Genomic DNA, 14,777 nt, shown 5'->3' on the forward strand with positions numbered 1-14,777 from the left:
GCACTGTTGTTGGAGCGATACTGTCAAACATCACTTGCAGGGTGGATATGAAGTGACAGCAAGGTTAGAATATTTGTTGTCTGAGATTATAACCACTTGATCGATGAAAACCTCCCCGGAAGACCAATTGACCCTCTAAATTGACTGATCGTGTCCGCCGTGGAATTCCGCATGCAAGAAAGAAATTCAGGTTTTGGCTTCCATGTTTTGCTGCCAACACGACCAGTAAAGCTTCGGTTACGCCGAATAGGGCCTCTAGGAAAAAGGGGCAATATCAAACCCCACATACTGAGCGAATTACTGATGGGATATGCGTTGACAGTCGGCTTAGCTAGGTAGGTACCTTATATATTATTCAGATGATGCGCCGCTTGTTTATTATCTAAACCGCAACATTCCTTCCCCCGTCTTGTTTGTCTCTTTGGTGTCCAATAACCTCCATTTACAACAACATTGTACATCAACACCGAAGGATTCCAGCATGAGCGCTACATTCAGTGTTGGATCGATCAGAGAACCCGTAAAAGCCCCGTCACCACTTCACGGCCGTATCTGACAATCATCGACATTGCCGTCTGAGGGCATACCCATACAGGCCGTGAGAGGATACATCCTCTCCATCCAGTGTGGAAACGAATGCGAGCAGCTCATTAGTAACCAGGCGTTTAGGGACCGCCACGCCATATGTCCAAGGCTGGGCAAGGTAGGCAACAAGGGATCCATCTGGATGTTCTCTTGTCCACCAGAGCAGATACCTGCACCAGTCACAGAAGGGACAAAAGATAAGACCAGCCAGAGGCCCAAAAAGAATTGCAATTGTGAAAGCAAAGTCGTCAGCCCATAAAAGACCCTTTGTTCACCACGTACGATTTCATTAAGAAATTACCTGGCTCTTTCTTGTACAGCTGTAGCACCCTTGCTCCAAGCGAAGCGACGCAAAATTACCTCTTGCGATCCTTGGGGAGCTTCTTTTCTTCCAAGGCTGCAATATCCTTGGCCTTGTGGAAATGCGGTGCCAGTTCAGCAAGCCATTTAGGTTCAATGGGCATGCAAGACCGCATGTACTCCTTGGTGGTCTGCACTAGTTCGTAGTAGATTACCATGCGAGGCGGCGGGTCCTCCTGCATCATGACCGAGCTGGGATGTATGTAGACCGTCGTGTTGTTCTTGACCGTCCGGTAGCTGTCTCCGCTGCGCTGCATGCGCGCCGCGTTGGGGAAGAAGCCCGCAGTGATGGCACGCTTGATCGGTGGCATGTTGGAGATCCCGCCGCAGGTTGACAGTGTGACCTCGACACGCTCGCATAGCTTGCTCAGCTGTTCCCGCACATCTCGAGCCCGTGTTAGCGACCGCTGCTGTAAGAAATTCTCCTTGGACCAAATCGGCGAGTAGTCACTGTCTAGCCACTGGTTCCAGATGTTGAGCAATGTAACGTGATCGCCACCCTCCTTGACCGTGAATCGACCACGAGCAGCGTCTGCATGCACCTGCTTGTCCTTGGGTCGGAAAAACAGGGCCGATGCTTCGCTCAACATGGCGACTATCGAGAGGACCTCCTCCACACACCCCTCTTTATCTGCGGCCAGGACGGCCTTGGCCAACATGGGATCCGTGGGGAACTCGGCCATCTGTCGCCCAAGTTTTGTCAGCTCGCCTTTGTGATTTAAGCCCTGCAGCGCGAACAACTGGTTCAGCGCGCCAATGAGGGCCTCGGTTGGCGGCGGGTCCATAAACTCGAAATCAAGGAGCTCGTTGATGCCGAGAGACTTGAGTTGTAGGACCACACCGTTTAGGTTTGTCCGCTGGATCTCTGGCGTTGTCGACTCTTCCATTTCGTTCATGTATGCGTATTTGGTGTACAGTCTGAAGCACTTTCCAGGCCCAACTCGACCGGCACGACCGCTCCTTTGATTTGCGGACGCCCTCGAGCAGGGAACAACCACCAAGTTCGACATTCCCGTGGCGGGATTGTAGACATTCTCTTTGACGTAGCCCGGATCGATGACATAGACAATTCCATCAATTGTCAAACTAGTCTCGGCAATGTTTGTAGCCAAGACGACTTTCCTCGCGTTCTCAGGAGTAGGCTCGAAAATCTTGGATTGCAGTTCAGACGGCAGGTTGGCGTAAATCGGACAAATGACAAGCTCCTTCACGCGACTTCCCAATTTCCTTGCAGTTTCGGTGATTTGCATTTCTGCGGCCTCAATCTCATCCTGGCCTGTGAGAAAAATGAGGATATCTCCCTTCGGCTGCGTAGTGTGAATCTGGAAGACAGTGGTGATGGCGGCTGACAAGTAGTTGGCTTCGGGTGCTGGCGTGTAGTAGATGTCTACAGGGTACCTCCGGCCGGGAATGTTAAAGATGGGCGCATCGTCGAAATATGAAGCAAACTTCTCTGCATTCATGGTGGCAGATGAAATCAACAGTTTGAGATCCTTGCGCTCCCGTGCAAGATCTTTGACGAGCGCAAGCAAGATATCGGTATGGACCGTCCGTTCGTGCGCCTCGTCAATCATCAGCGCCGAATAGCTTGACAGGTCGGGTTCCGTCATGAATTCTCGAAGCAGCATACCGTCCGTCATATATTTCAAGATGGTTTTATCGCTGGTGTTGTCCTCGAAACGGATCGAGTAACCAACTTCGTTTCCAACCTTGACCCCCATTTCGTCGGCTACACGGGCTGCTACACTCATTGCTGCGACACGTCGTGGCTGAGTGCAACCGACCCTCATGCCGTCTTTGGTGTAGCCAGCCTCGTGGAGATACTGTGGCAACTGTGTTGTTTTTCCACTTCCAGTCTCTCCAACAATGACCAAAATCTGGTACTGCTCAAGCGCAGCAAGGAACTCATCCCGATAGACGTAGATTGGCAGGCTCTTTCGAGTCTCCTGCATGGAAAGCTGTCTCTTCTCTGCAGCATCGATCTGAGCCTGCAGGTACAGCTGCTCCCCGGTCAAAACCTTCCCCTCACCAGGCAGGCGAGTATCTCGTGTCCATTGGATGTACTGGTCCTCATCCATGACATAGTCGTAACCGGCCTCGTCCCTCTCAGCCACCTTGATTTGGGCCTTGGCCTTTGCGGCCTGTTCCCTCTCCCACTCCTCGTGTTCGGTAACGAACTTCTCCTGTCCGTACTCATCCTTTTCCACGTAACGCTTGTACAGAGCATCCTCCTTCTTCTTTCTGTCGATTTTCCCCTTCTCCGTGATGTAGTCTTCGGGCATGTAATACCCATCACGGTGGTCGTCGATGCGTAACCTTTCCTCAATGAGGGCCAGCAGCTTTCTGTTTTCAGCAAACTCAGCCTTCTCCTTCTCCGATAACGCCACGCCGCTTCGGAGCTCAGCTGTCTCCTCGGCGACCTGTTTGCGAAACAAGGCAATCTTTTCCGTTTCACGCTTCTTGAAGTATTCCTGTCGTGACCTTTCTCGGAGATCAGCGACAGCTTCACTTCTCCCCTTGGCATCGTCTGCTAGTGATCGCCTCAGTGAGGTAGCAAGATCCTCCTTCCCGCCCTTCTTGGACCTCCCATCGTCTCTCTCCTTCAGCCGATTCGAGAAGGCCTCCCTCTCTGCGCGGTCTCGTTGCGCCTGCAGCTCCTCGCGTGCGCCATCTGACAGGTCCGCATCCTCCGCATCGTCTCCATGGCTGATTTTGACGCGTTTGGAAGCAGACTGCTCAAACTCGGGCTCGTCGGCCCCGTCGTCCGTGAGGGGCTCATCGTCGGCCCAGCGGTCCTCCTTGTCGTCCCTTCTGCTGCTGTGCCGATCGTAATCGCGGCGACTGTCTTTGGCGCGACTTCGGTAGTGCTTGGATGAAGACTCACGGGCGGGTGATCGGGAACGGCTTCGGCGGTGAGATCTGGAGTGGCGCGACGAGGACGATTCTTTCTTCTTGTCGCGGCGGTCCTTTGAAGACTTCTTCACCTTTTGTGGACCGACCTCGTCATCCTGCATAGGAAGGAAGGCATATTTCTTATTGGAAGACATTGCTGCGGCGATGGTTGATATTTCGTTGTCGCAGCTGTCGCGTCAAGGAAGGGAGGTTTGAGCCGGCAATGCACCCTAGCAACGGACACAAGTACCCCTAGGTACTTATTAACGAGGTCGAAGGAAAGAAAGTTTGAAAGCTTATTATCGTTGTCCCATCCATGTCGACATTAGCCAGGTACGACCAGGGTTCGGGTTACATAGCTGCCAAGTGCTACAGAGAACATTCCCCACTGGCGCCGCTCCCGTTCTGAGCTAGTCCATATCCGGCAACTCCATCTAGCTAGGGCGGACCTTGACACGACACGCTGGTAATTATTTGGCCGCAGGGAAGGAATTCCATATATTTTTTGATGACAGATTGAGGGCAGCTGTTGTATGTCAACTTGTCCCCGCTGTTGCTATCTAGGTTGTTTTCCAAGTGCGCACCCTCTTTTTACGCTCGTCTCAGGTCGTTCTTTGATTTAAAATACCTTTTGTCAAGTCCAAATTTTCCTTCTTGACAATTTCTTTTTTTTTATCGTATTCTGCTTTTTGCCCACTTGCATTGTTCTTTGCAAGGTCAAAGATACATAGCCTAACTCAAGCGAGCAGTGAGCCTTAGGTGCCATGCTGTTATCAAGGGCAGCCTGGCTGCTTTTCTCGCTAGTCCAACTGGTCTTCGCGGCCGAGGACTACTACAAGGTAACCACCCCCAGATCCACCTATATAATACCATCAATGGTTGAGCTACCCATGGCGCTTGTATACTCATCTGTCCTCGTCCTAGATTCTTGAAATCGACAGAAATGCCGACGAAAAGGCCATCAAGATCGCGTATAGGCGACTGAGCAAGAAATGGCACCCAGACAAGAACCCGTAAGTCATGCGCTCAAAGTCCACATGCAGTGTCCATCCCAGGCGATCCTGACACTTCTCCCTTCCCTTTCCACAGTGGTGACGCCACAGCAGAGGGCAAGTTCGTCGAGGTTTCGGAGGCCTACGAGGCCCTCATCGACAAGACGACGCGGCGCATCTACGACCAGCACGGCCACGAGGGTTTGAAGCAGCACCAGCAGGGCGGCGGCGGCGGCGGGCACCACCACGACCCCTTTGACCTGTTCTCGCGCTTCTTTGGAGGCAGCGGCCACTTCAACTCTGGCCAGCGCCGCGGGCACAACGTTGAGGTCAAGCTGTCCGTGTCGCTGCGCGACTTCTACAACGGCCGCGCCACTGAGTTCCAGTGGGAGAGGCAGCACATCTGCGAGGAGTGCGACGGCAGCGGGTCGGCCGACGGCGTCGTCGACCAGTGCTCCGCCTGCAACGGCCACGGCGTGCGCGTCCAGCGCCACCAGATCGCCCCCGGAATGTACCAGCAGGTCCAGATGCAGTGCGACGCCTGCGGCGGCCGCGGCAAGTCCATCAAGCACAAGTGCAAGGCCTGCGGCGGCGCGAGGGTCGTGCGCAAGCCCACCACCGTCCAGATCAACATTCAGCGCGGCGCGCCCCGCGACTCGCAGGTCATCTTCGAGAACGAGGCTGACGCGAGCCCCGATTACGTTGCTGGCGATCTCGTGGTCACCCTGACGGAAAAGGCGCCCTCTTTGGAGGAGGACAACCCAGACCACGTCGATGGAGTATTCTTCCGCCGCAAGGGCGACGATCTGTTCTGGAAGGAGGTCATCTCACTGCGTGAGGCCTGGATGGGAGACTGGAAGCGCAACATTACGCATCTCGACGGCCACGTAGTCGAGATTGGCCGGAAGCGAGGCGAGGTCATTCAGCCTGGTCACGTAGAGATGGTCAAGGGCGAGGGTATGCCCAAGTGGCATGAGGATATCGACAGCGTGTACCACACCGTCGAGTTTGGCAACCTGTTCGTCGAGTACATTGTCATACTCCCCGATCAGATGGACAGTGGCATGGAGAAGGAGTTCTGGTCAGTGTGGGAGAAATACAGGCAAAAGATTGGCGTGGACCTGCACAAGGACAGTGGAAGGCCAGACAAGCCAGTGATGGCCTCCGGTCATGATGAGTTGTGAGCGAAGGTGCGGTTAGACTGTAATTTAATAGACGATCTATCAGCAGAAATATATACCTACTCTACTGGGTTGAATGATCTTTGCGCGCTCGAACCATAGTCCCTGTTTGCAGCGTGACGGCAACATTCGGCTTGATTTCACAATACTCTATAAAGCTGTATCTATCATTACATACCGAAAGCCACTATCGTCGCTCATCCTACACCATGATGCATAGGTAAAATAATACTACTATGAAATTGGCGATTCATAGGGTGCCAATCGCTGATAAATCCAGATCATCAGTCGCTATCCTTCTTAGCCTCCTTTTCGGTCTCCTTCTCAATCTTCTTCTCGGCCTCTTTCTCCTCCTTCTCGGCCTCCTTTTTCTCAGCCTCCTTCTCCTTCTCGGCCTCCTTCTCCTCCTTATCCTTCTTCTCGCTCTCGCCCTTCTCCGCATCCTCTGTCTTCTCCTCTACCACCTCCTTAGCCTCTTCAACCTTGGCAACTGCATCCTTCGAAGCGCCATTGGTATCAGCGAGCAGCCCCTTGACTATATCGAGAGTCTTATCCGGACTGCCCAGTTCGCCGGCAAGGACCTTGCCGGTCTTGTCAATAACGAACACTCCACGGGCCGCTTTCCCTGGGCCCTTTTTGAGGGAGATGGCCGCGAGGAGTGTTGCCTTGGGGTCACACAGAAGCGCGTATGGTAGCTCCTTCTTCTCCACGAACTTGGCGTTCTCCTTGGGAGTGTCAGCCGAGAGGCCGTAGATGGCCAGTCCGCCAGCCGTTAGCGGCTCATACGAGTCGCGGAATAGGCATGCTTGCTTGGTGCCTGTTCGCACAGAGTGTCAGCATTCTTGGCCTTGGATCCACGTTCACCGCGACGCAATTGCACCCATGCGCCTATGTGGGGAGGGGGGATTCAGGAAGAGTGCGCCATACATCCTGGTGTCAATGCCTTGGGATACGTAAACAGAACGACGCCGGCCTTGCTCTCATCAACCAGTTGCTTCAGGGTGACCTTCTTGCCGTCGTGCGTCTCGACCTCACCCCCGAAGCCATCGAGGTTGACAACATCGCCCACCTTTGCGGGGGTCGAGGCGGCGGCGGCGGGCTTGGCCGACTCCTTGCCGTTCACAGAGGATTTCGACTTTGCAGGCTTGGTCTCCTTGGGCGGGGTGATGGCCTTTTTCGCCTTGGTAGCCTCTGCGGGCTTTGTCTCCTTGGGCGGGGTGATGGCCTTTTTCGCCTTGGTAGCCTCTGCGGCCTTGGGCTTGGGCGAAGTCTTCTTCTTCGCTGGTGGAGGCGGCGCGGGTTGCGCGGGAGCTTTGCGCTTGCGAAGCTCAGGGGCCATTGCGCGATTATGTGGGGAAGATGATATAAGAGCAAGCTCTCCGGGAAAAATAAATTGTGCTTTCGCTGTAGCGAACACTGAGGGTATGGCTCACGAAACTAAGTGTTTGCGACAAGGCGAGAGGACAGAAGCGCAATGGGATTTTGGTTGAGGTAATAACTGTACAGAAGTGTAAAGTCGCAACCACGAGAAAAGGGAAACCAGTCAGGAAGCCAGATCTGGGGAGGTCAAGATCGAGGCGCGTGGAGTGAGCGACCGTGGACCAGGGGTGGATGAAGCTCGGACCACGGCGCAGTCCACGAACTGGGGTAAGCTTTATCGAGCTCAGAGCGCGGGAGGGGGAAAAAACCAGATGACAAGGTCAGGGGCTGGAAGGACCTATCCGTGACACTTATGAAGGAAATGAAAAGAGGCACGACTCCATTCGATTGGATTCACGATGGGACGGTCGGCACGGTACTCGTGCGGAAATGTCCAAAATCGACATTGCCTTTTTGGGCTTCTCGACTCGCGGTCCACAGCTGAAGACACGCAGTGAGCGATTACTCGCAGTGCGTGTAGCTAATTTTATGGCTCGCGATCAACGGTGACGGAATGGCGGCATTCGATCTATGTCTAGCGCCCTTCCTTTCGAGACGCGTATACCAAAAGCCGAGCCGTCGTTCCCAAGGCTGTCCAGGCAACTTGGCTGCGTCTGTATGGTGTTGTCTCGCATTTGAGCAAGGTTTGATGGTAGAACAGTCCCAGAATTAGGGTAGTCAGGTACCGGTACCTATGGTAGGTAGTGAGCATCCGGGAACCTCCGTTTTCTTTTTCTTTTTTTTTTCTTTTTTTTTTTGACCCGAATCAACAACAGACGAGGAATTCTGGCTGTTAATGTGGTCTAGAATAGGTAGTCAGGAATGTCTTCAAAATTGCGATGCGCAAGGTTGCAAAGCTTACGCAGCGTTTATGGCGATTGATTGGTCTTGAAAACGATTCCGTACTATCCTTTGACGGCAGGGTAGGTACTCAAAGTGTAAAGGCTGATTCACGGTTTGGTTTGTACCTGTTAAGGATCAAGTTGGTTTCAATTCCAATGGCTAGAGCTCAGGTCAAGTGGGTCTTGCTTTTTCACAGTATCTGTTGGCAAGGACCGGCTAAACCCCGGCAGACAGGCAACCTCTCAGCGTGCTTCAATTCGTGATCCATCTTTCCATCATCGTTTGGACGCCTAGGAAACGAGCAGCGCCAAGTACCTCTACAGCCTCACTCACAAAAGATTATTACACAATGGCGTCTCAAGCGGCAGCCAAGGCTGCCGGCGGCGTGATGAACATCGCAACGGTATGTCCGAGATTCAACCGCGGCTCAATTGGCGAGCGACGTGCAGCCCTCTGCCAGATTGTGATTCCGCTCGACCTTTGAGCCCCTACGTCGTAGGCCGTATGCAATCGTGAAACGGACGCTGACCCCGTCCTTGCTGGCTCTTAATCCAGAAACAAACCCTCCAATCGACCGGAATCTGGGAGAAGCTCCGCAAGTCTCTCTCAATTGACCCGAACCGCTCCAACGGTGTGCCGCTGAACCCGCACTTCCGGTACCCGGCCCCAGGCTCCAACGACCCCATGACCTACGACGACCCCGTCACGCTGCCCGCCGGTGACATTGCCGACAACCCATACTGGAAGCGCGACCACCGCCGCAACTACCCGGCGCTGTCGGTTGTCAAGCAGGCCGACGCCGTCGCGCTTTTGACTGTCGGCAACGCGGCCGCCCCCAAGGCCGAGCTTATCGGCGAGGCCGGCGAGAAGGCTCTCGTCCAGGCCAAGGAGGCTGGCAACAGCGGGCTGGCTGCCTTCTTTGAGAAGAACGGCAAGAGCGCCGCGTTGGATGTGTTCGTCGGTGGTCTGCCTCCTACCCCGGCCGGTGAGAGCCTGGTTAGTGGCAAGTGGGATGTGCACAAGTACGAGGTCTCTGAGCAGTCATATTCTGAAGAGTAAGTTTTTGACGTCCTGGCTACATCGTGATGGACACGGAAATGATGCTAACATCTTTGCAGGTACCCCGCGAGGTCTTTCAAGTGAGCAGTCGGCTGTGGGAGAGCATTTGTGGTTGTACATAACAGAATCAGGCAGCATAGATTTGGCTTCTGAAAAAGGTTCATTGTGTTCAGTTCTGGTCTTTAGTGTTTGTTCAAATTTCTGTTGTGTGCAAGTGGGTATCAAGGATTACCGCTTAAGCCTTGACAACTGGCAGTATGGCGAATATGTCTTCCCTTTCAGGTTTGTCTGTCCACCTTTCATCACCTCATACTTCCAGATTTCCTCTGCTTACGTTGCTCGCCAAGTTAGACCCGGTTTCCTTGTCGGCAACTTGCGGCACTTGATCTCCCGTCATCCGCTCTATTATCCTTGCCTTGCCCTGTGCCCTTTTTATCCTGTCGTCAAAGTCATTGACGGCCTCATCCGAGTTTTCTGTCGCAAGAGTTTCGGGCTCGACCAGGGCGTGCAAAGTCACAATGTTCTTCTTGAGTCTTGGATTTTCTGTCAGCAGAGGAAGCTGGGACGGAGACGGCTGCGGTTGTTGGCTCTCCGGCGCTCCCGATTCTGCCTGCTGGGCTTGCGGGAGCCGACTTGCCCAGACCAGTGATCTGCCGTATAGCCTCCCACTCTCCATGAACTTCTCATAGCCCTTCTCCAGTCCGAGCCCTCTTCCTTCCATCTTGCCAGCTTTGGCGCCATCTGCCACTCCTTGCTGATAACCTTCTCGATAGAACTGCTCTTCGAGATTCATGACATCTTCGAATGGGTCTGCCATTTTCAAAGTGTGAGAGATCCGACAGGGTCTTGTCAGCTCACTGTTTGGTGTGTGAGGTCTATGGTACTGAGAGAATTATATGACTTTGATTGTTTGACGGGGATTTAAATCGTTGTTGGCGTTTGTTGGAGTCATCCTATAGGGAAAGTTGATTGAGGGGCGAATCCAGTAAAAACCACTAATCATGACGGAGCGGTCACGTGCACACCATGTTCCCGTACGCCATCACCATATACATTACTCTGATCGCTGACAACATCGAGCAGGCCGTTTCTCCCCAGAAGATCTCAAGTATCATATTGGTTTCCTTGGGAGGTTGTCTTGATCTTCGATTTGTTTCATCTCTATTGGCAATCAACTATCGATTACTGACCACATCGTCTCCTCACGTCCGTCATTCTAAGCAAAAACCTTTTGTCGTTACAAGTCAGATAAAAGAGGGAGACCAGCCTGATATTGTTTATTTGCCTTTGAATCATTCAATTAAGCCAACAACCTTCATTCAGCGAAGTGAGGAGTGCGTGGTGAGGCTCCGAACGTAGTGTTCTTTACTCTACCTCGCCGTGCAGGGAAAGTTTTTCGGCCTCTCATTGGCTTAACCTGCTTTGCTCCTATTGGAGGATTTGGCAAACTCGAAGCGCAACTGGTCGAGAGCTTTAGCGTCGATTTTAGCCTGGAAAAGTGAGGTTATTCGGAAGGTGCGTACAAATCGCACCTGCGTATACGGATATATTCACCACGCCAGTCCTCACTCTGCTGACGCCTGGCAAAACAATTGATTCGTAAGGTCAGGAGGTTATTTTATCTGCATAGCACTCCCCAACTAACCCCCTAGCTGCGACCTATTTATATCTAAGTACGTACTTGGTGTTTCTCTTTCTAACATAACGAGCATCAGATGCTCGATCTTTCACATACGACCAAACCCACTGGAATATACGGGATCCCGTCCGCTCTCCCCTAGTCAAACCAGTGAGGGCATTTTTAACTAGAGCCGTGGGAGCCGTTATGGCCCGCATGGCCAGTTAATAATAACCCGCCATTTCGTGCTTCGCCCCACCCTCGTTTAAATTCCAGGTGTGAGGAATTTAACGTATTAAAAATCGGAGAAAAAAGACCTTGTTCGTTTAAACCCATCTCCTAGCCAAATTGGCTAGTTTAAAACTATTATTTATTTACGCACTGCGGGGACTAGGTATAATATCAGTCTCAGGGCTCACCCCTACTAAGCCCAGAGCTCCATAATTGAACCGTGGCTCAATTCGTGGCCTTGTTTGTAACTGGGTGTCCAAACAAAGATCATTCAGGTTAGGACAAGGGCATTTTTAACCAATTTGATTGGTTAAAAAGCCATGTAGCTACTAGTAGAAGGTACATGGAGCGCTGGGACCACCTGCAGCGCAGGGTGTCTGGTCTGAGAACTGAGACTAATTAATGATGGAATAAATACCTGTTGACGAGAAAGGATGGCCCACAGTTAAAAAGTGCGCAAAGTTCTTATATGCGCAAGGTATTAATGAACCACTTTAATGCATTTTGTTCGATATAATGGTACATTTTACTGTTTTTGTACATTACATTATATCTATCTCACATTTTTAACTGGAAAGTAATTAACCGTAACATCCAATTCTTGCCGCCTGGCCCGGCCTCGTTCTCCAATGCGGCCAGCGCGGCTCTCGTCTCGTCGTACAAGTCGCGAATGACCGCCCTCGTATACTCCAGGCTTCCGGCCTCCTCCAGAATCTCCCGAACCAGCAGCTTCGTCTCGGCCGGCAACCTCGCACCGTCGCTCGAGGCCGCGGCCGAGGCAGACCGCGCCGCCCGCGCGGATTGCAAAATGCTGCGCAGCTGGACGCCGCCGTGCTTGTCCTCGCGCTCGAGGGCGTGGATCAGCGGCAGGGTGAAGCTGCCCTCGTCCAGGTCGTCGTACGTCGAGAGGGTCTCGGACGTGATGTCCTGGTAGTCGTCGCGCAGCTGGTAGAGCCTGCCGAGGAGGCTCATGAGACCGCAGGCGTCGAGGTGCCTGTTCTGGGTCGCCGAGGCGCGCATCATGCGGGCGGCCAAGCGGAAGAGCCCGCCGGTCTTCTGCTCGAGGTGGCTGTAGTACCCGGCCATCGAGGGCGCCCTGCAGTGGAACGTCCAGGCCAGGTCGTGGCTCTGGCCGAGGTGCAGCTGGCCGAGCTCGGACAGGAGGCACGACAAGGCGTCGTCGCCCAGCCGCCGCCGCGCCAGGTCCACGCACTTGATGGTGACGTAGCCCGCCGAGTTAATCGTCTGGGCCGTGCCGAAGACGATGTGGGCGCTCGGGCTGCCCCTCCTCAACGGCGAGTTGTCGTGGACGTCGTCGAGCATCAGGCTGGCGTTGTGCATGATCCGGACGATGGTGCGGATCGTGGCAAGGGTCTCGGGAGGGACGCGGTACCAGTTGTCGAGCGCGTCCATGAGCTTGTCACGGGCGCCGCTCGCCGGTCTCGCCGCCGTGTACAGGTAGGCCGCCAGGATGTCCTCCTCGTCCGCCTCGGCGGGCCAAGCGCAGGGCGCAACGGTCAGCAGGTCCGCCCTCGTCTGGTGGTGTGATGATGATGCCTTGGCCTTGTTCATCTTCTTCTTACTGTCGGAACTGGTCTCGGCGGGCGTCATGGTCGTGTACTCGGTCCGCTGGTTGTTCCAGAACGGCCTGAGTCTTTCGGCGCCGCAACGGCTCGAGACCGGAGTGAGGATGCCGCTGTCCGACCTTGCGCCGTTTACCGGCATGCCGACCTCGGAAACATCAAGCGGGCCGAGGTTCACCTTGCCCATGTCCTCTCGTCTGGGGAGGGGGGCCGCCGGGCAGTATCGGCGCGAGGACAGGTGCCACAGCGTGTTCCCGGCCATGCACATTTCGATCAGACCGATGTAGTGTGTGATGTGGTGTGCAGGCGAGCACTCGGCCATGTAGCTCGCCTTCCTCGTGCAGTACTCGTCTTCGATCCTCTCGATCTCTGACAGCAGGAAGTCCTTGGCGGCATGCTGGTCGAGGCTGTACATGGCCATGTAGACCTGCACGGCGCTCATGTTGGATCCGCCCTCTTCGCGCTCCAGGTACGTGGCGGCTTCTTTATCCCACGAACAGTAGTCGTGCCACAGGATCATCTGCGTGAAAGCCAGCCAGGTGAGGGGCTCCAGGCCCGTGAGCTCCTCGTCGGTGAGGCGGACGTCGCAGCAGAACAGGATCTGCGACCACACAGAGTAGGCTCCGGCATCGTAGTGCCGCACGTGCAAGTACGAGTCCAACGTCTTGTGCTCCATAAAGGCATCCTGTCCGCGGACGCTCACGATACCCTTCCACTTTTCAATGACGAGCTTGCCCAGTCCTTCGTCCTGTTCGAGCGCCTCGATGGCGACGCGAGCCTGCATCGTGTTCATTGCATTATGCTTTGTGGTGTGGTCGCTTTGCTTCGACTCGGAACCGAGGAATCGCGCCAACGGCCCGTGGACCTCGTCGAACTGGAATACAGGCACGAGCAGTCAGCATTTTCCGACCGCGAGTAAGGCATCCGGCGAGTCTTGATTCTCGTCGTGTGCGTACCTGCTCTGGTGTCACAGCATCATCGGTAAGGTCTACATGCAGTATTGCCCAAGTCAAGTCAGCCAACGGACCCTGGAAGCAGGTTGAGACAAGGGTTCAACCCCTCCTCCCGGACGACATATCGACTCACCGTCGTGTCGGAAGAGAAGCTCGGACAGGTAGGAAATAATGCGGAGCCTCTCGGGAATCGCCTCCGGAAACCACAGTGCGTTGACATTGCCGCTTACGGGGTTGATGCATCCGACGCTGTCGGCCTTCAGCTTCAACCCAGTCACGTTCTCAAAGTCGTCGCACGCTTCCCAGCATGCCTTGTCGGCCACGTCGTTGTGTTTGCTGATTCTCGGGCGGAACCTGGACGGGTAGGCATTGTTCTCGTACAAGCATGCGGGCACAGGGATTGACGACTCGTATCCCATGGGCCCGCAGTCCTGGTGGTTTTTGGTTGTGGCAGTCATGGCAGTCGTGACAGTCATGGCGAAGAGATAACGGCCGGACAAGACGTCGTGTTATAAGCCTCAAAAGTTCCAAACACGGGGGCGCAGGAGGAGGCATAGTGATAGATATTTACACATGATGCATGTTTACATAGTGACAGATATCTGCATAGCGAGTCCCTCGGAGGCTTATCGGCGTTGGCCAACGGATCCTTGAAGCTCAGGCCGAAGAAACAAACGCTTGGAAGAAGCGAGCCAAGTTCGAGTCATTAAAACGTCGCATCGGATAAGGTGTGGTCTTTTCCTTTTTTGCAGGAAGAGTGGTAGAGTCGGAGATGGCCGTAGGCGATCGTCCTTTAGTTGGGATCAATACGTAGGGCCTAATACGTAGGGCCTAGGCGCGTGCCGTGGCCCCTGAATCCCCCAGGGTGGTGCCCGGCAACAAAATCGGGGGGAGCAATCGGGTTCGAGTCATTGGGTTTGCCTGAGCCTATTGGTGTAGCCACGCGGACTCGGTACCGGGGAAATTGTCTGTCGTTTGGAGGCTTATCTGCGGCGATCGACGGATCCCGTGAACCCATACATTAGAAATAGCAACGTAAAGGAAAGGAAATTGCCCGTCTC

At 54.1% G+C, this 14,777-nt stretch overlaps 6 protein-coding genes across 6 annotated transcripts; 2 read left to right on the forward strand and 4 right to left on the reverse strand.

The window, feature by feature from the left end:
- Positions 1 to 292: 292 nt before the first annotated feature.
- On the reverse strand, positions 293 to 4,142 carry MGG_07501 (ATP-dependent RNA helicase DHX8). Its single transcript, XM_003711365.1, has one exon. The coding sequence runs from the start codon at positions 3,990 to 3,992 to the stop codon at positions 942 to 944; it is 3,051 nt and encodes a 1,016-aa protein (XP_003711413.1). The 5' UTR covers positions 3,993 to 4,142; the 3' UTR covers positions 293 to 941.
- A 182-nt stretch (positions 4,143 to 4,324) lies between these two features.
- On the forward strand, positions 4,325 to 6,153 carry MGG_07502 (chaperone dnaJ 2). Its single transcript, XM_003711366.1, has 3 exons — positions 4,325 to 4,676; positions 4,762 to 4,850; positions 4,927 to 6,153. Exons 1-3 carry the CDS (start codon positions 4,602 to 4,604, stop codon positions 6,011 to 6,013), a joined length of 1,251 nt encoding a protein of 416 aa, XP_003711414.1. The 5' UTR covers positions 4,325 to 4,601; the 3' UTR covers positions 6,014 to 6,153.
- On the reverse strand, positions 6,132 to 8,187 carry MGG_07503 (thioredoxin peroxidase). Its single transcript, XM_003711367.1, has 2 exons — positions 6,938 to 8,187; positions 6,132 to 6,827 (listed from the first exon to the last, which is right to left on the reverse strand). The coding sequence occupies exons 1-2, from the start codon at positions 7,347 to 7,349 to the stop codon at positions 6,295 to 6,297; spliced, it is 945 nt and encodes a 314-aa protein (XP_003711415.1). The 5' UTR covers positions 7,350 to 8,187; the 3' UTR covers positions 6,132 to 6,294.
- Positions 8,188 to 8,489: 302 nt separating this feature from the next.
- Positions 8,490 to 9,510, forward strand: MGG_07504 (uncharacterized protein). The gene is made up of 3 exons (XM_003711368.1): positions 8,490 to 8,675; positions 8,828 to 9,327; positions 9,391 to 9,510. Exons 1-3 carry the CDS (start codon positions 8,622 to 8,624, stop codon positions 9,413 to 9,415), a joined length of 579 nt encoding a protein of 192 aa, XP_003711416.1. The 5' UTR covers positions 8,490 to 8,621; the 3' UTR covers positions 9,416 to 9,510.
- MGG_07505 (uncharacterized protein) lies at positions 9,471 to 10,279 on the reverse strand. The gene has a single exon (XM_003711369.1). The coding sequence runs from the start codon at positions 10,146 to 10,148 to the stop codon at positions 9,639 to 9,641; it is 510 nt and encodes a 169-aa protein (XP_003711417.1). The 5' UTR covers positions 10,149 to 10,279; the 3' UTR covers positions 9,471 to 9,638.
- A 1,390-nt stretch (positions 10,280 to 11,669) lies between these two features.
- MGG_07506 (geranylgeranyl pyrophosphate synthetase) lies at positions 11,670 to 14,192 on the reverse strand (the record flags this gene model as incomplete). The annotated part of the gene is made up of 3 exons (XM_003711370.1): positions 11,670 to 13,637; positions 13,720 to 13,751; positions 13,850 to 14,192. The coding sequence occupies 3 exons, from the start codon at positions 14,190 to 14,192 to the stop codon at positions 11,739 to 11,741; spliced, it is 2,274 nt and encodes a 757-aa protein (XP_003711418.1). The 3' UTR covers positions 11,670 to 11,738.
- Positions 14,193 to 14,777: the final 585 nt, after the last annotated feature.

Source organism: Pyricularia oryzae, chromosome 3 (assembly GCF_000002495.2).
Source record: "Pyricularia oryzae 70-15 chromosome 3, whole genome shotgun sequence".
NCBI classification, from domain to species: Eukaryota; Fungi; Ascomycota; class Sordariomycetes; order Magnaporthales; family Pyriculariaceae; genus Pyricularia; species Pyricularia oryzae.